At 35.9% G+C, this 19892-nt stretch overlaps 1 protein-coding gene across 1 annotated transcript in view; it reads left to right on the forward strand.

The window, feature by feature from the left end:
- LOC127449423 (contactin-4-like) overlaps positions 1-17903 on the forward strand; it is a 167969-nt gene extending 150066 nt beyond the window's left edge. The window contains exons 14-23 of the mRNA XM_051712834.1: positions 1247-1364; positions 1739-1897; positions 2615-2764; positions 3499-3569; positions 5915-6149; positions 6517-6632; positions 9433-9613; positions 11758-11870; positions 15261-15429; positions 16104-17903. Of these exons, the coding sequence (XP_051568794.1) occupies positions 1247-1364; positions 1739-1897; positions 2615-2764; positions 3499-3569; positions 5915-6149; positions 6517-6632; positions 9433-9613; positions 11758-11870; positions 15261-15429; positions 16104-16198 (1407 nt within the window). The 3' untranslated portion in view covers positions 16199-17903. The remainder of the gene's footprint in view (positions 1-1246; positions 1365-1738; positions 1898-2614; positions 2765-3498; positions 3570-5914; positions 6150-6516; positions 6633-9432; positions 9614-11757; positions 11871-15260; positions 15430-16103) is intronic.
- Positions 17904-19892: the final 1989 nt, after the last annotated feature.

Raw genomic sequence — 19892 nt, forward strand, 5'->3', positions numbered from 1 at the left:
ATATCTACAAAATTAAGATTTTTTTTCTAAGTTCACCTTACAAAAATATACCACAATATTACTATATAAATGTAGGCTACCATGAAGAAAAAAAGAAAAAAATGTTTTTTGGACACTACCATGATGGCAATACCAGGGTATTCTTTGAAATACCACACAGTACTTTTTTTTTTTTTTTTTTTTTTTTTTTTGCAGTACCAGTACAATCACTTACACAACAGTTCAATTTGTATTACCATGTTTTTGACATGGTACCATGGTACAGTATTACCATTTTCATTGACATACATTGGAGTACCAAGAAAATTCCATGGTATATGAATGTAGAAATCACACATTACTATGCAAACATTAAACCATCCCTTACAAATGTAATGTGTCTATACCATGATACAGTGAGGTTATCAGATGGCAATACCATGGTACTTTATATGTACTGTATACCATGGTACTAAATGATAACCATATTCACATACAATGGTATTTATAAGGTCTCTGAGTTACTTCAAAGAATACCATGGTAATACCACAGTACATATAAAAAAAAAAAAAAAAAAAAAAAAAACATAAATAAAAAAATAATAAGAATAATAATGGTAAGACCATGATACCTTTTGTAAGTGAAACAACCTTCAACGTCATAATCATCATTGTGCATCATAATCATCATCAGTTTGAATATTGAATAATACAAAAGCAGTTATTGCCTGCCTAACTTAATTGGCCAGTTAAACAGTTTTTGGACAAGTACAATGGTAAAAACCATGCTATTTTCTGAAGTACTTTGGAGTACAACATACTGAATATACTATCAAAATATCATGGCATCTGAAACCGTCACTGTACCTTGGTATCGACTATATTTTGTGATGATATCAGATGATAATACCATGGTACTTTTTGAATACTTTGTTATAGTATTAGATGATAGTACCATATTACTTTTTGATTACTTTGTAAAGGTATCAGATAATAATGCCATAGTATTTTTTAATTAAATTATGATGGTGTAAGAAGATAATACCATAGTACTTTTTGATTATTTTGTGATGGTTTCAGATAATAATTCCATAGTTATTATTATTTTTGATTCCTTTCAGCTGGTATCAGATTATAATACCATGGTACTTTTTTGGAAGTGATGGCACCACCAGAGCACTTTTTTTAAGGGATTCTACTCTAAACATAAACCATTATGTTTTATTAAATAAAGTTAGTGTTGCTATATTACACTGTCTTTTTCAAGGGGTCATCTGGGGATCTTATGATCAGAAACATACAGCTGAAGCACTCTGGAAAGTACGTCTGCATGGTGCATACAGCAGTGGACAGTGTGTCCGCAGCAGCAGACCTAATTGTCAGAGGTACGTGCGCCTCCTACTCAAGGAGGTGTTCAGTATTCTATACTTTTCTGAACATTTATCAAATATTAATTAAAAGGCTTCACGCTTTGCCCCACTATTTCTGTTTTATTCCGTTATTCGGCTCTTGAAGTAATGACTACAGGAGTATCTGAAATCAATGCATTAATTCCCTGCTTCTTGCTCTTTAGAACCTTTTGTATTTCCATCATCAATTTGAAGGATCTTTCTCTATGGTTCTGAATATTAAGCATGGAGCCTTTTGTGGGCAGACTTGAGTCACATTGCAAGATACTTGGTCACCTTGCTGTACCCTTGTCTGATGAGTACACACAGCATGTTTTGAGTCCTTTTTGTCTCTTTGCTGGTTTTGTCAGGGCCCCCTGGAGCACCAGTGGGTGTGTTGGTGGGGGACGTCACAGATAGGACCGCTCAACTCTCATGGGGCCCGGGGCCAGACAACTACAGTCCCGTTACCCTCTACATCGTGCAAGCCAGGACGCCATTCTCTATTGGCTGGCAAGCAGTCAAAACTGGTATAGTAGTCTGCATAACCACTTATAGAATGTGAGTTTAGCATAAAATGTATTGCAAGAAGCATTCATACCCATAGGAAAGATAAATCTCAAATGAGATTTTATTAGTACAGTATATCAATTGTTTCTCCTAGACAGCAAACAGCGATTTTCCTCGAGTCACCTGATTCTCAGATCAGGAGTTTCAGAAGAAATCTCAACAGTGCATGATACTAAAGTCTGCAATAAAAAATCAGAGATTTCAATGAGAACTCATCAAATTCTCAGAAGACCAAATTATATGGGCTACGCTTTCCACATCATTATTTTATTTGTATTGTTTAAGGTCTATACACTTACTGTGTCAACAATTGTCTCCTTTGCTTCCATTTTATTTCTCCTAAGGAACTTTAGGGGAAAAATCTGAGACAAAGTTGATACTTAAATGAAAATGAACTGTAAGCTCTTCTGAGCAATCTCGGAGTAATAAAATGTTCCTCTGGCAATGCTTTCAACAGTGAGTCATTTAAATGTGACACTTTGACTATTCTTTAGAGTGAATCATGAAAATTCCTCTTTTCCTCTTTTTTAAAAAAGGAAATGTGCACCTGTGAAGATTAAAAATATATATACTGTATATGCCAAAGTCATTGCAAAATAATTATGGTAGGCTTCTCATTGTGGATTTGTGCAGATGGGCATTGATGCATTTTTTATTCCAAATTTCTTTAATCCCAGTTCCTGATTCTGTGCCTGGACAGATGATTCATGCAACAGCGGTGGATCTGAATCCGTGGGTAGATTATGAATTTAGAATTGTGGCTATCAACAGCGTGGGGGTGGGGGAGCCCAGCGTGCCATCCAAACCCGTTCGCACCAAAGCTGCTGGTACGCTTTCATCCCTCCTTTTTCCATATCTGTCATCTCTAATACATCAAGAGGGAGAAAATGTAATTTAATTCTGTAATTAGTTTAAATCACTTGGAGTGACTCCTTGTAGTAGAGTTCAGGCACGAGAAATAAATACTCAAGCATTCACATCCCTTACCCTGCGTACTGTGGGTACATCCAGATTGCAGAATAATTACACACAATTAGGACACAAATTATGTGCACAGAAATGGAATTGGCATCACAGGAGTACCAGAATTTAGCTAATTACTTTAAAACTGCATGAAAATCGTTTTTTCAAATGCTGTGGGGTCATTGTTGCATGGAAATATTTTACGTTGCTACATTCTTTAAAGGGATAGTTCACCCAAAATTCTAATCTGTCATCAAAATACTGTCATTATTTACTCATCTTCATGTTATTCCAAACCTGCATGACTTTCGATCTTCTGTGGAACAAAAAAAGGAGATATTAGGCAGAATGACAACCTCTGTCACCATTCACTTTTACTGTATGAAAATCAATTAATTATGGCTAACATCTCCTTTTGTGTTCCACAGAAGAAATTAAGTCATACAAGTTTGAAACAACATGAGGGTGAGTAAATGATGACATTTTTTTAAACTCCTTTAAACACAAACATAGCTCATAGGAAGATATTCTACCTCATTCAGAACCATCACAAAATGTTTTTCTTCTGATGTTCTCTGTGCGCTCTTCTGCCTCTCAGATCCTGAAGTTACTCCAGCTAACGTAAGTGGAGGTGGCGGCAGCCGAGGCGAACTCGTGATTGTTTGGGAGGTGAGCTCAGTGATTTATGCAAGCACCTTTATTGTGACGGAAGCGTTTTAAAATCACTCTTTTGTCGTGAATCGGATTCTGAGGGAATTCTCCACGGTGCATGGTTTAAATTAGACAAGGTTTAATTAAAAGGCAACACTGTCATCTCAGCTTTTTTTCTTTGCTCCATCGGGATTGCTCCCTCTGGTATGTAAATCATAATGAAGACACAGATATGAGACATTTCATAGCGGTAAATCTGAAACGACAATGTTTATCAATGGCTTTCTCGTAATCTCACCAGCTTTCATGGCACATCTTTGGTGGCATGTTTTAATGCAGTATTACTTTCAAAATATGGTGCATTTTTGAGTAAATGCAGGGCTTTCTTGAATGACACAGTAGAGCTTGAAGCTGTCAACTTTATTTACTTATTTTCAGTGCTTTTCAGCTTATGTAGGGAACAATGTAAACATACCAAGGAAAATTACTTGTCAACTTGTTAAGAATGTAACAACATGTCAGCCTGTTATTTGAATGATTTTGCTTTAATGCAGTTTATTATTGCTCATACTTATGGTTAGGGATTTGAACCAACCTCTGAGCCTAAGTAATAAACTTCAATGTGTAAATCATCTCACGCCCAGCGTGCTAAAAAATGAGTAACGCCTCAAATCGTGAGGCTTGTTGAGGAGAGTTAGGATATTACGCGATCAGACTTATAACAATAAAATAATCACATACACATTGAAAGTGGAATTGGAGCCCTATCAAGGGACCAGAATATCAATAAAGACTTAGGTTGGGATCTTTTGTATATGGCCAGTGAGAAATCAAATAGCTACCACCCAGAACACCCTAGTAACCACCATGCAATGGCCTAGCAACCACCCAGAACACCCTAGTAACCACTTAGCAATGTCCTAGCAAGCACACAGAACACCCTAGCAACCACATAGCAATGCCCTAGCAACCACCCAGAACACCCAAGTAACCACCTAGCAGTACCCTAGAAACCACCCAGAACACCCTAGCAACCACACAGTAATGCCCTAGCAACCATCCAGAAAACACTAGTAACCACCTAGAAATTCCTTAGCAACTAAGAATAACACTAGCAACCAAATAACAAGGCCCTGGGAACCATGGAGAACACCCAAGTAACAACCTAGCAATGCCATAGCAACCACCAGGATCACCAAAGAAACCACCTAGCAGTACCCTAGCAACCACCAATAACACCATAGCAACCAGATTGTAACATCCCAACAACAACCAATCAGAACACCCAAGTAACCACACTGCAATAGCCTAACAACCACCCAGAACACCCTAGCAACCACATAGTAAGGCCCTAGCAACTACTCAGAACACCCTAGCATCTGCATAGAAATGTCCTAGCAACCATCCCGAAAACCCTAGTAACCACCTAGAAATTCCCTAGCAACTACAGATAACACTGTAGCAACCACATAACAAGGCCCTGGGAACCATGGAGAACACCCAAGTAACAACCTAGCAGAACACTCAAGTAACCACCTAGCAGTACCCTAGCAACCACACAGTAATGCCCTAGCAACTACTTATAACACCCTAGCAACCACATAACAATGCCCTAGCAACCATCCAGAAAACACTAGTAACCTCCTAGAAATTCCCTAGCAACTACGGATAACACTGTAGCAACCAAATAACAAGGCCCTGGGAACCATGGAGAACACCCAAGTAACAACCAAGCAATGCCATAGCAACCACCAGGATCACCCAAGAAACCACCTAGCAGTAGCTTTGCAACCACTCATAACACCCTAGTAACCACATTGCAAAACCTCAACAACAACCAGTCAGAACACCCAAGTAACCACACAGCAACAGCCTAACAACCACCCAGAACACCCTAGCAACCACACAGTAAGGCCCTAGCAACTACTCAGAACACCCTAGCATCCGCATAGAAATGTCCTAGCAACCATCCAGAAAACCCTAACAACCACCTTGCAATGCCCTAGAAACCACATAGCAAGGCCTTAGCAACCACCCAGAACACCCTAGCAACTGGATAGCAACACCCTAACAACCACCAGAACATTGAAACAATGCCCTAGCAACTATCCTGAACACCCTCCCTAGCAACTGTATAACAACGCCCTAGCAATCAGACAGTAACAGCCTAACAACAGAACACCCAAGCAACCACATATTATGCTACCAACCACACAGCAACGACCTGGCAACCATCACAATGCCCTAGTATCATTCCACCAAGATTTTCATGGGCAACATGGACTAATTACTTTAGAAAATGTAAAAATGTAGTTAAACGTATTGTGACATTGTTTTTGATTCCTGTCTTTTTTTTCCCACAGCCTGTGCCAGAGGAGATGCAAAATGGTGACAAATTTGGATATGTCGTGGCGTTTCGGCCACTTGGCAGCTCGACATGGAAACAGAGCGTGCTGGCCTCAGCCGATGCGTCACGATATGTTTTTAAAAATGACAGTTTTCCGGCACTCACTCAGTTTGAAGTAAAAGTCGGCGTCTACAACAACATCGGAGAGGGACCGTTTAGCCCTGTGGTCATTGTGCATTCAGCAGATGAAGGTTAATATGCTTGTATTCTATTTTGATTGTATTATTGCAAATTGTTCAAGAACTTAACCAAGCATGACAAAAGATGTTGGATGTGCTGCAAGTTTTAATTACACGCCATCTACATCTGTGTTGTTGCACTTTGATGCTAATTTCTTTATTCGCACCCTTACATTTATATACAAGTGTGATAACAGCGAAATTAGTTCTAGACAACAGGTGGTACAGACAGAAAGCTGATGTTGGGTGAATCCTTTAACTGTAAACTGTCTGTCTCAAGTCATCTGTCTCAAGTCATCTATTCTTATTTGTTATTTTGTTATTTTGTCTCATCCATTCCTCTTTTTTTTCCTAATGGCTAATGTCATGACTTGGACAGAACCTTCAGTAACTCCTTCAAGAGTATGGACTCGCACTCTATCAGCATCTGAGATCGAGGTGTTCTGGGAACCTGTCCACCAAACCAGCAGTAAAGGAAGGATAACAGGCTATGAGGTACATAAACTAGCGATGGGTCAGGATGGTCGACTATTAGTCTACCGACCAACTAGTCCAGTACTTCCCAATTCTGGTCCTGGAAAATTTTAATCAATTCAATTTATTTGTAGAGTGCTTTTTACAATACCACAATAGTTTCACATTTCTGCTTTTAAAGGAATGTTCCGGGTTCAATACAAGTTAAGCTCCATCGACAGCATTTGTGGCATAATATTGATTAACACAAATATTTATTTTGACTTGTTCCTCCTTTTCTTTAAAAAAAAAGCAAAAATCGATGTTACAGTGAGGCACTTACAATGGCCAATTTTTGAACATTAAAATACTCACTTTTTCAAAACTATAGCCACAAGACATAAAGGATATGCATGTAAACATGATTTTAGTGTGATAAAATCACTTACTAACCTTTTCTGTGTAAAGATATTGCCAATTTTACAACTTCGTTACCATGGCGATGTAATGTCAACAAATCCTGAACAACTTTACAGCTAAAATAATACATGAGTTTTAACAGAAGAACTAATTTAAGTTCTTTTATGAGCTTAACTTGTAATGAACCGGGAACATTCCTTTAAATCCTCCCAAAATTGGCCCTGTTCACAATGAAAGTGAAAGGGGGCCATGTTTGAAGGGTTTAAAGGCAGAAATATGAAGCTTATAATTTTATAAAAGTATTTACATTAATTATTTTGTGAAAACTTGCATTTTATTTAAGCTGTGAAGTTGTTTAAATCATTTTTTACTGGGATAACAGGGTTTAGAGTGTAACGTTGTCATTGCAGCGAAGTTGTAAAATCTGATATAACTTTACGAAGAAAAGCTTAATAAGTGATTTTATATTACTAAAACCATGTTACACGCATATAGTGTACTATATTGCTAAGTATATTGCTATACTTTTGAACAGTGAGCATTTTAGGGTTTACAGATTGGCCCCGTTCACTTCTATTGTAAGTGCCTCAATGAAACACAGATATTTGCTTCTTCTTTTTTTTTTTTTAAGAAAAGGAGAGATGAGTCTAAATGTAATTTTTGTGGTAATCAACATTATGCCATAAATGCTATAGATTGAACTTGAATTGAACCTGGAATATTGCTTTGCTTAAGTAAATGTATATTGTTTTAAGGACATATTTTTAATGGAACACAAGACAAAATACTGTGTAAGAATGATGTTTAGCAGTGTGAGAAAGGTTTGGATGGTAGAACATCAATGTATTAGTCAAATCAATGTATGGGCACAAGTAGGTCCTTGAGGATGGTATGAAATATGATGAGTCAAATTCAAAATGGTGGAAAACCACTGGTTCAGACAACCTGCTGACTAGTTGATTTTGAAAATATGTAGTTTTGCACATGCCTAACATAAACACCATGAATGGGGGGCAAAAAAAGATTTGAGATGCCTCACCTCAATCAAACTCTGCAATGTATGCATTGTGCTGATGGTAGGGTGTGCAATTTCCTGTTTCCCGACCAGAGTGTACGATCCCCCGGCCACATTTTTCACAATCTCATCTGCAGAATGAAGAGGTCTGCTCACAGCTGGTCCTGTTTCCCAGGGAGCGCCAATACCCAGGCTTTCTGGGTACTTATATAAATCACCTTTCAGATGTGTGGACACCATACATCAATTCCCCCTCCTGCAAACACTTCAGCTGCTAGGTCGTTTCTCACGGCATGTGAAACCCACAGGATTTTGCCCATTTCTCTCCTTCCAACCCGAGCTAGTCTCCGTAAGAAATCCCAGGTCATTTGGCCATTCCGTGGTGAAACCACAAAGTCGTTCACAGCTCCAGGTAGTAAAAAGCACATATGAAAATCCACAAATACTTCCAAGAGTCCCTTGCTGCCGTGCACAGATGTTTATTGAACGCAGTAAAAACAGAAACCGAGTCACAGTGACTTTGTCACAGAGCTAGTGCATTGAACCCTAACATACAGTAGAAAAAAAAAAAAAAAAAAGAAAGAAAGAAATATCCACCACCTCAGAAGTCAATTACTGCTGTCAGGTTGGAAGCACGCTTTCCCAAGACTGTACATTAAATAGTTACGCCACTCTAGTGCACAGTATTTTAGATGTTTATTTTCATTTCCTATTAATCATAGCAGGTGTGATTCATCAAATTTTGATCAAACGATGGAGAAAAATTTAAAAAACGGGCATATTTCCAGACATTCGGTTTAGACGAGCACACTTTCCACATTTTAAATAGCCGATTCAGCTGCTTAGATTATAGGATACATTACAAGTAAAGTATTGCAAGATATGGAATTGTGCTGTGTCCTGATTTGCATAATTCCCTTTATGTGCATAATTTGTGAAAATAAATAATGCCATCAGCTAGCACAATTCTTCATTAATCCACCCTAGAAAGTACTGAATTACTAGTGAATCCCTTAGTAACTATGTAGTTTTTCTTCTGAATGTTTTTTTTTTTTTTAAATGTATTTTTGACAAATATTTAAAATAATGTACACTCACTTGAGATGTAGACTCCAGTCATATCAATGGCATAGAAAAAGCTGTTTTATTCTACATAAGGTGGGTTGCTCCCTCATGGTGGCTGCCATGTTGAGATCACATGGCTAGCAATGTCTTGCAGTTTGTTAATAAACGAAACTTCATATATTCACACCGATAAATGTCAGTATCAAGTTGAAGACCACTGTTGTAATTGTTGTTTAGGAAGACATACATTATATGAGCCAGCACAACATAAACATACAATTGTATACTGTCCTTTTAAATGTCATCTTTACCATAATGAGTTTCTTGTGTTTGGAGCTACAGGTGCAGTGGTTGGAGGATGGGTCACCAGAAAGTGATGCAGAGAGAGTGAGAGTTACAGAAAGCTCAGTCAATATCACCGGTCTGAAGGGAAGCACACTATATCTGGTGTCAGTCAGAGCACACAACAACGCGGGCACCGGACCCTCCAGTGCCCCCATCAGCATCATCACCAAGAAACCACGTGAGTAATTCACTTTTTTATTTAACATTTTTTAGGTTCATACACAAATGTGATTTCTCAAGAGCATTTTGGACTACAACAATCATCAAAGTAGACTGCTTTTGAAGCAATGTAAGCCATACTATCAGCTTGAGAAAAGGGAAATTCTTTATGAAAGTTAATTCCTGCATTAAATGGATTGAAGATTCTAATTAACATAAGTTGACTCAATAGACTATGTAGACTATGATCTCTTAGACTATGATGTGTCCTGTGACAGACAGGTTTGGTTTAACTATGTTGATATTCATAGAATTAAATGAGATTATTTTATAATCCACATTTGGCTTGACAAATAAAAACTTGTAGCCATTGCATTTTGCAAAACTGCATTTTGGCTTAGTAGGGCAGAATAGTTCACCAAATAAAATAATAAAAATAATACAAAAAAAAAAAAAAATCAGTTGGTTTCTCAAACAAAACCAGGCCTTCTTGGAAGTTCTATACATTCACCATCCTTTGTGCATTTATTAAACATTTAAGCTAATTTTATTTTAAGTCTAATCCGTAGAATTCTGCAGATGTTCCCTAAAAAAATAAAAGCAGAAAATATAAAAAAGGACCACAGATTCCTGATGGAGTGCTTTTATGGTACTTTGTTGTCATTTTTGGAGCTTGACAGCCTTAGTCCCCATCCACGTTAATTGTATGTAAAAGATCATACATCCCCATTTGTATTCAAATGGCAGAAAAAAAAAAAAAAAAATACAGCTTTGAAATGGAATAAGTGTGAGTAAATTATTGGGTGAATTACTTCTTTAATGATAAATCATCCCACCATACGTCATCTCAAAAAGAGTGAACCAGACAACCAGTAAAATCATATCAATGGAAAAATAAAAGCTATCAGTGTAGAAGAATAGTCTTCTGAAGTATAGGAATTTGCATTGTAGCATCTTAATGGGGTGTGTTCTCAGCACCATCAGAGATTAACGTAGCCTCCGTTAAACTACCGTGGCTAAATAGGATCATTATCTGATGCCAATAATCAAGGACAAAACGCTGTATTTAACAGAGCCAGAGACTGATCAGATAAACTATGACATTACTATAGAGGGAGTCTTATGGCTATTTGCAGCTAATAGAGTGAACAGTCAATTAAAGCCGCTTTAAAATAAAGAGCTTGACAAATTTCTTTCTTTGTGTTAAAGCAGAAAGGCAATTGTTCTTTTTCCTTTGTAACGTAGATTCTCTGACAAAACATACTGTGATAATATCACAGACTGCTGTTATGGTCTGCTATAGTTCCCATAATTGCATATATTGGAGACACAGTAGGCTAGGAATCATTAGTAAAATTGCTTGAAATTGCTATAGCTATCATCCTCATCCTTGAACAGAGGGACCACAAGTCCTAGCAGTGAAATTTTATGAAGTCCAAATTTCCCAGGCAATACTCTACTGTGCTATGGTGTTTTCAAATTGGTTAATTATGGCGTTTACGCAGTGCATTGAAAACATTTTCTGAATTGTTCTAAATTGTTTTATTACTTTTTGAGAGGGTACATAGCTAAGCAGTGGCAAACGCGACCTGTTCAGTTGAATAAAATTGCCAAGAATACACAGACCAAACAAATACGCAACTCAAGATGAGAGGCAAATTTTTGACTATAAGGGAGTTTTGGAAATATAAAGGAAAGAATAGTTTACTAACACTCAAACAGTGGCAAATGCTGGTCAAATGTCTGGCACATCAATACTAACAGGTCAGAATACTGGGAATTACAACTAGCATCAAGGAATTGCAAAAATAATCACTGTTTTCAAATTACACATTTCAGTTTTGGCACATCACCAGAAATGTTACCCTTAATATTCTGGCCATTGTGACATTCCTTAGACATTCTTTCATGTGACTATACTTTTATGAGATTGCATAAAAATTACTCAGAAGTTTTCCTTTATAGTCAAGGTAATTTAAAGTGAGAGCCAAGTTAAATTGAATAAGTGTCACTGAACTTTTAAAGCTTTAAATCTAGGTGATACCTCTGCTGGTACAGTGCTGATAGTGAAGATCGTAAAGGACAAACATACCCAGGAGATTTTATTTTTTAGTCTTATTTTAAAAGTTGGAGCTAAATCAGAATATGATTTATGTCTTTTAGCTCCAAGTCAACCTCCAGGGAACATTGAGTGGAACCTGACAAACTCAAAGGTCTTTCTGAACTGGGAACATGTGAAGGCGATGGACAATGAATCAGAAGTAACCGGCTACAAGGTAATCTGTGTTTCGCACTTCTGCTGCTTTGCTGATAAACATGCTGTATCAGTATGCCACATAAGCTGCTGTCTCACAGAGAGACAACTCCGAGATAAATGGCTAAGAACGTAATATTGTGTTTTTTCTTTCATATTTTATTTGAAGTGTTAGTAAAGCTTTTCCTGTTATACTCATGTAAATTCCTTTCATCATCTTAGATTTATTAGAACTACAAAGAGTTTTATAATGTATTTTCTTGAGCACCAGTTTTACATAATTGGCACTTGTTTATATATCTCTTACAAAAAAATTCTACAATGGAAACCATAACTTCGGCCAATATACCATAATTACTACAGTTTTTTGTAGTTTAAAAGTACAACAATGTGGTTAGCATAGTCTATGTATGCTTTTAATACATGGTTAATAAAATTATCATATATCTGCATGATTATATTTGGAAAAATGCCAACATTATAGCTGAATGCCAATATTAAACGGCAGTTTAATACACTTTTGTTAACCCAACCACAGTCTAGCCATAATGGAAGAATTCAAACAAAGGGTTTGGGAAAAATAATACATAAATAAATAATTTGCTTTCCGTTAATGGTTATCAAATATGAATTCTTTAGGCAATGCAAACGCAACACCTCGAAGTACTCTGACAGTGTTTTCTACCACTGTGTGCACTGCAACACCGCTATTGAATCAGCAGCACGAAACATACAATGTGACCAGTGTAGTCCAATTCCTGAACAAATGACTCTTATGAGTGGATTCTTTTGAATCTACAGTGTGAAACATTCGACTTGACCAGTTTAGTCCGATTCCCGAAAGAATGACTCTTATAAACTGGTACTTTTTAATCTACAGTGCAAAACATACAGTAAAGCATGACCAGATTAGTCTGATTCCTGAACAAATGACTCTTATGAGCTGGTTCTTATGAATCTACAGTGAAAAACATACAACGTGACCAGTTTAGTCCAATTCCCGAACGAATGACTCTTATGAGCTGGTTCTTTTGAATCTACAATGTGAAACATACTGTACAGCATGACCATTTTAGTCTGATTCCCAAGCATATGACTTTTATGAGCTGGTTATTTTGAATCTACAGTGCAAAACATACAGTGTGACCAGTTTAGTCCAATTCCCGAACGAATGACTCGTATGAGCTGGTTCTTTTGAATCTACAGTGTGAAACATACAGCGTGACCAGTTTAGTCCAATTTCCGAACGAATGACTCCTATGAGCCAGTTCTTTTGAATCTACAATGTGAACCATACAGTACAGCATGACCAGTTTAGTCTGACTCCCGAACAAATTACTTTTATTAGCTGGTTCTTTTGAATCTACAATGCAAAACATACACCGTGACCAGTTTAGTATGATTCACAAACAAATAACTCTTACAAGTTTGTTCTTTTGAATATTCACCGCAAAAAAACTTTTTTCCAAATTAATTAATTTTAGTGAATGAAAAACTTACTGAATTGCAAATCATTCACTTCGTCATGTCCAATTTTAAATGATTCATGATTTCAGAGTAATTTACTGGATGGTTATTGGTATGACATTGTGTAGTTAAATATAGGCTATCTTTTTTTTTTTTAATTAGTGGTGTTTTATAAAAATGTATGAATGAATCTGCTAGAAGCTCCAACTTTATCTGACTGCTTTCACCTTAGCAGTCAACTATTGGCTGCCGTCTGTTTTTTTTCCACACTTCATAAAAATAAATTTCAGTATTTCTTGTATACTTTTTGACGCTCTCACTGTTTGCTCTGCTCAGCTGTCAATCCCCTGTGCAAGACTGCCTTTCAACTGTCATAGAAAATGAATTAAAAACACTCGCTCATCTCCGCTCAGCGCTCATTCCACCCCAGTGGACATGTACCATAAAAGTAACTGTAATTACTATGGTATTTTGGATGAAACTACTGTTTGAAAATGTAGTTATGGCATTTAGCTTAGGTCATATTTTACATTGGTGCACTTTTCATGTGGTCTGATACACATTCAGCTATCCTATCAGAGTGGATTCTGCAGAACTGTTGATACACCATCTTGCCGGGTATTGTTCAAAACTAATTTAATTGGCATAAACAGTATAGAAAGAACCAGCAGAGCTACTTTCTCTCCTTTTTTCATATGCCAAAAGTTTAGAAAATTAATTATAATAAAACTAACTAAACCAAGATATATATATATATATATATATATATATATATATATATATATATATATATATATATATATATATATATATGCATAGTTGTTTTTGGTAGAGAAATTGTACAACTGAGAAATGGAAAAAGTGAAATGAATTAAAGCAAATATTTAGATAGACACTAGAGGGCAAAAGTATTTTATGAAATATTAAATACTGAGATTCTCATTCCCCTTGTATTTAATCTTTTTCTTTTTCATTAATTTTCTTTTGTGAGTCACTAAAAAGCAGTTCCATACTCAAGGTCACTGATAGAGCTCAGAAACATCCAAATCTTCTTTACATTTCTGTGAAAGCCACTCCGGCCTCCCACTGTGCTCAGAGTCACAGTCATCTGTAGCATGAATTTGCAAAGAATGTTCAGAAAAAGGATTTAAAAATCATGCGACGTGATTCATTTCTTTTCAGCAAATTAATTTGCTGCAGCATGCTGCCAGCTAATTGACAACGGCCTCCCTGAAATGTAGAGGTTTGTAGGGTTGCTGAACAGCTGGATGGCTCTGATGCGATCCGCCATCTGGCACTATGAGCTTACCCAGGCCTCAGCAAAGACACACTTTCACAGGGGAAAAGCACTATTCATTTGCAATCCTAACTGTTCTCAGTGAGCCAGCGCCTGCAGAATAATGCAATCGATAATCATAAATTCTCCAGTCTGTATGAGCAAGAAAGAATATCAGTTTGGTGGCTATTTGTTTTGCGCTGTCAATCTGCAAAAGAAATTTAAATGATTTATGGATTGTGAAACCTATTTTTTCCACAGTTAGATGTGTTTCAAAATATACTAATAATCCTCCCACTGAAAATCAATTTTAAATCTGAGATTGATAAAGATTTTTACATTTGTGTTCCTTCTTTTTTCCTGTGTGTTGAAATTGCATTATATCAGCAGGGAGACTGTGGGAAATATAAATGAGACTTTATAGTTTTTAGTGGTGCTGATGTCGATTTGTTAGGCAAATGTATTTTGCTTTAAAAGTGTGCTTTTGCTAACTTTTTTAGTTTTTTAATAAATGCCACTGGATTTGATATTATGTTATTTATGCATTGACATACATACATTTTTAAGTGTGGATCAAGTACATCATGGAATATTCTTGTTGTAACTTCCTCATTTATTTTTGAGTTGTTGCAGTTTCCTGACCTACTGTATCCTCTGTGTGATGTGCAGGTTGTGTACCGTCAGAACTGGCACAGGGGAAGCAGCATAGTGGAGACCAACAGGACATCCGTGGAGCTTCAGTTGCCGTCAGGAGAAGACTTGCTTGTTCAGATTAAAACCCTGAGTGATGGGGGAGACGGCAGCAGCAGCAGCCCTATACGTATACCAAAGAAGTCAAGTAAGACTTGTGAGCTCATTACCAGCAAACCACATGAGTTTTGAGTTTGTATACAGACGTATGTTCAGAACGTACATACACTTTTATTGTATTTATTTATTTATGTTTTATTTTATTAATTATTATTATTATTATTATTATTATTATTTTTTTTTAATTATTATTTTTTATTTTTTTTTTGGATGAGTTCCCTTGATTGCAGAGCTGTAATCTGTACAAAGGGTGGCTAATGTGAAGGAGCTACAATAAGATAATTTTGATTTGTTAAACATTATTTGGTGACTTAATTCTTGCATTTGTGTTGCACTTGTAAACTTTCATTTGTGTCATCTGATAGTTGCATGACTTTACTATTATTCTAAAACGTGAAAATAATGGCTGGTTACTTTTGACTTGATGTCCAAAACCGGAGAAAAGGAAAATATTAATAATAATAATAATAATAATAATAATTTCAAATATCATGTAAATGCAGTTTTCTTACATTATCAGGTTTTTAGAATGAGCTGATTTGCTGTAATATTGTGCATGTACATGCAGACAACCAAACAAACAAAATCAGCACCAGGCTAATTTGCCAAAACTGGAAACAAAGCAATAATTTAAAGTCTATAATGTGCTTTAATATGTAATCTTATTTGTGATCTTGTTGTGTTTGCTTTTTTCAATCACAGGCCTGAACTCAAAAGGATACTTTAGTTCTGATGCGAACAAGATGGTCCATGTTCATGGAGTCATTTTTGTGATGATGTCATGGTTGTTTTTGTAGAAGTTTGCCTTTACTTAGCACATACTGTACTTCTAAAAAGTTGGTTCGTTACATTTTATTTTATTTTTTAAGAAGAAAAATGGTGACTGCTCCATTGCCTTATATTGTGATGTTTTTTGTTTTTGCTTTTTTACCTCTTTGACAAACTATTTGTCCTTTTATATGTAGATTATATGCAAAGAAGCAAGCTTTCTCATATAGCTACTTATGTTGCTTGTGTGTTCAGAATTGAGATTCAAAACAAACACATCTTGAATCATATAATGCAGTAGTGACGTGGGATGTTGGATCTCCAACAGAATAGCTTTGATTCTTGATTATACCTATGATGTTTGTTTTCTGATACACAACTGGAGTGGGTCAAAGAAGTCAAAGTGTGTGTGTGTGTGTGTGTGTGTGTGTGTGTGAGAGAGAGAGAGAGAGAGAGAGAGAGAGAGAGAGAAAGAGAGAGAGAAGGCCATTTAGATAGGTTACATGCATTCCGTTATTTTTCTTAAGCTTAACATTTAGAAAAGTTACTGTTTCACAGAGTAGCAACAATTTGTTAAAACATAGTTTCTAGATACTTGCACAGATCTCTTGCTGCTCTGATATTTTCTGAAAAAATAAAAATAAAAATACTTTAAAAAGTTTTGATGATCAAATTACTTTAAATTCATCCCTCAAAACTTAATCAGTTTATTTAAGATATATTTTTGATCATTCTGATCATAAACATTTACATTTAGTCATTTAGCAGATGCTTTTATCCAAAGCGACTTACAAATGAGACTCGTAGCAAGCAACTTGTCATACAAAGTTTAACAACATCTGCAGGATAGGACTGCCAAGTTCTCACAGTGGCAGAAGTAGTAAAGATGCTAGCACATAAGAAAGAGACAGACAAGGAATTTTTTTTTTTTTTGGTACAGTAAGTGCATGTCGAGAAAAGTAACAGCAGATCATGTGGAGGTTGGAAGTTGATTCCACCACAGAGGAGCAGAGAAAGTGAACGATCGTTAAATAGACTTTGAGCCTCTTTGTGATGGGACCACCAGGCGTTGCTCGTTCATAGACCACAGAGAGTGAGTTGGAGCATAGACCTGAAGAAGTTGATTGAAGTAAGAGTGTGCGGTTCCATTGGCTGTCCTGAAAGCCAGAGTCAAAGCCTTGAATTTGATGCGGGCAGCTACAGGTAGACAGTGGAGTGAAATCAAGAGTAGGCTGACATGAGCCCTTTTTGGCTGATTGAAGACCAGATGTGTCAACATCAAACATCAAAACAGATCCCTATCTTATAAGTCTTAGATGATTCATCATGTTTGTTCCTTTTATCTATAATCTTTTTGCAAACATATTTTTAGTTTGTGTGCTTGAAGACTGGATCAAAGCTAAAAGTACCAGTCATCAGGACTTTATTGACATTGCCACTGGCCGTTTATTTTCTAAATATCAGAATGCATTTGCCTAAAAGAAGTGTTTCAATATTGTCTGCAGTGTTTATCAGGTTGTCAAGAAGTAGTGACCATAAACACTGAAAACTGATTTATTTGCTTTTATTTTATTGTATTTTATTTATTTATCGATATTGGTTTAAGATGTTGTTTGTTTTTAATCAAAATTTTTTATGAATTTATAATTTACATGATAGGATCCACATTGTTATTTTGCGTTATTTTGAAATTTTATAAATGTAACATTTGTCTTTATTTTCTCTTATGTAAGTATTTTGAGCTATTTAATACCTTTGTATTAATCTTGTACAATCTCTGAGAGATGTAATAAAAATAAATAAAATTTCATATTGAAATTCAAATTGTATATGTTAAGCAAATGTTTGATTAGTTATAGTACAAATAATAGCCCCTCACATGCACTACAGCATTTTTTATTTAGTTATTTTTACTTTTTTATCTCGGACGAGACATTTTGTTCTAATTTGATGAATGGACGAGAGTTTGGCTGATCTATATGGTTGCCTGGATATGATTCCTTAAAAGACATGCATACTGATTGGTAATTATAAATAGGCTGAATTGAAGACTACAGACGCCAGGCAAAATTTGTAGGGCTGTCACTACTGATTTTTTTTAATCAATCTCTTTCCATTTTTCCCTCTTTTGGACAGTTGTGGAAATATAATAAAGTAGATTTTTTTATTTTTGCTGAAACGCGGAAATATAATATTTGTAGGGCTGTCACTACTTATTTTTTTTTTTTTTTTTTTTTGTAATTAAGTAATTAATGATCATTCTGACGACTAATCGAATAATCAGAAAATTTTATTTAATAACTCAGATTGCATATTGTTGTTGAGGTAAAGTCATGTTTGGCTACAAATATTATATTTCAACAAAAAGAAAAAAAATCCACTTTATTATATTTCCACAACTTTCCAAAAGAGGGAAAAATTTAAAGAGATGGATTACATCAGTCAGAACAGAGAAATGTGCCAAATTTACTGTCTCTCGCCCAGCAGCTATTGAAACTCCATCATAACAGTCTGGACTAGTTTGATATTATGAATGCCAAGTTACTATAACACAAAGTACAGTGAAATTGTATAATACATTTAATAATGAACATTAAGGAATATTGTAGTTTCAGTGCAAGTTAAGTTCAATCAACAGTATTTTTGGCATATGTTGATTACCACAAAAAACAATTTTGACTTGCTGCTACTTTTCTTTATAATAATAATAATAATACTAAAAAGCTAAATTCTGGGTTACAGTGAGGCACTTGCAATGGAAGTAAATGGGACCAATTATTTTTTATTGTAAGTGCCTCACTGCGACCTTTTTTTGTTGCTGTTGTTGGAAAATTAGGGACTTATGAAAAGAAACATCAAAATTATCATATGTGTTAATCAACATTATGCCAATTTGATCTTACGTTGTACTGAACTAGGAATATTTCTAAATTAAGGTAGAAATATGCCATCAAAACCATGGTAGCAGTGATTTTTTATTTTTGTTTTTTGTAAAGGAAGTAAATGTTCACTCAATAAACAGCACCGTACATTTTTATTTAGCAAGATTTTACATTAAATTATGAAACCTGAATACAGTCGTGGTGTGAAATGGAGTTTGCTCAAGTAGATTTCACAGTGAAGGTGTAGGAGTTTATTCTGAGAGCTCAGAGGAATAAGCTTGTCAAGAACACTGACAGGTAAGTGTGTGAACACGGATGTAATCTCCCGAGAACTACTCCGACTTGTTGGGCTACCAGGGGATTTAACGGTAAATACAAGTCCACCTGAAATGAAAGCTGTCGCAGGCAGTCAGAGTCTTTTTGAAGTCCTCCTCGCATGTCATTTGGTGCCCTTCAATAACACAGCAGTGATTCCTACCAAATTTGGTGGGGAGTGATATTTCTTGCACTGATCCTCCTAAATTAATGGCTTCACTGGAGCCTTAAAGACCCATATGGAAGCGAGATATGGGAAGGCTGCCTCCTAATGACTGCTTTTGGCAGCTCGATGTGTCTGCATAATCTTACAAAATGCATGTAATAAACCCTTGCTCTCTTTGGAAGGTGTTTTTGCTTTATCTGATTACTTTGTGATCCTAATGTGGCTCATGTCTGTTGCTTGGATCAAAAAACTGCAGTCTTCTGAAGAAATAAGAGATGATTTCTAATGACCTAATGAAATTAAAATTAGAGTTTTGTGAATCCCAGTCTTTTGTGTTAGCTTTTAAGCTATTTACATGCT

Source organism: Myxocyprinus asiaticus, chromosome 12 (genome assembly GCF_019703515.2).
Source record: "Myxocyprinus asiaticus isolate MX2 ecotype Aquarium Trade chromosome 12, UBuf_Myxa_2, whole genome shotgun sequence".
NCBI classification, from domain to species: domain Eukaryota; kingdom Metazoa; phylum Chordata; class Actinopteri; order Cypriniformes; family Catostomidae; genus Myxocyprinus; species Myxocyprinus asiaticus.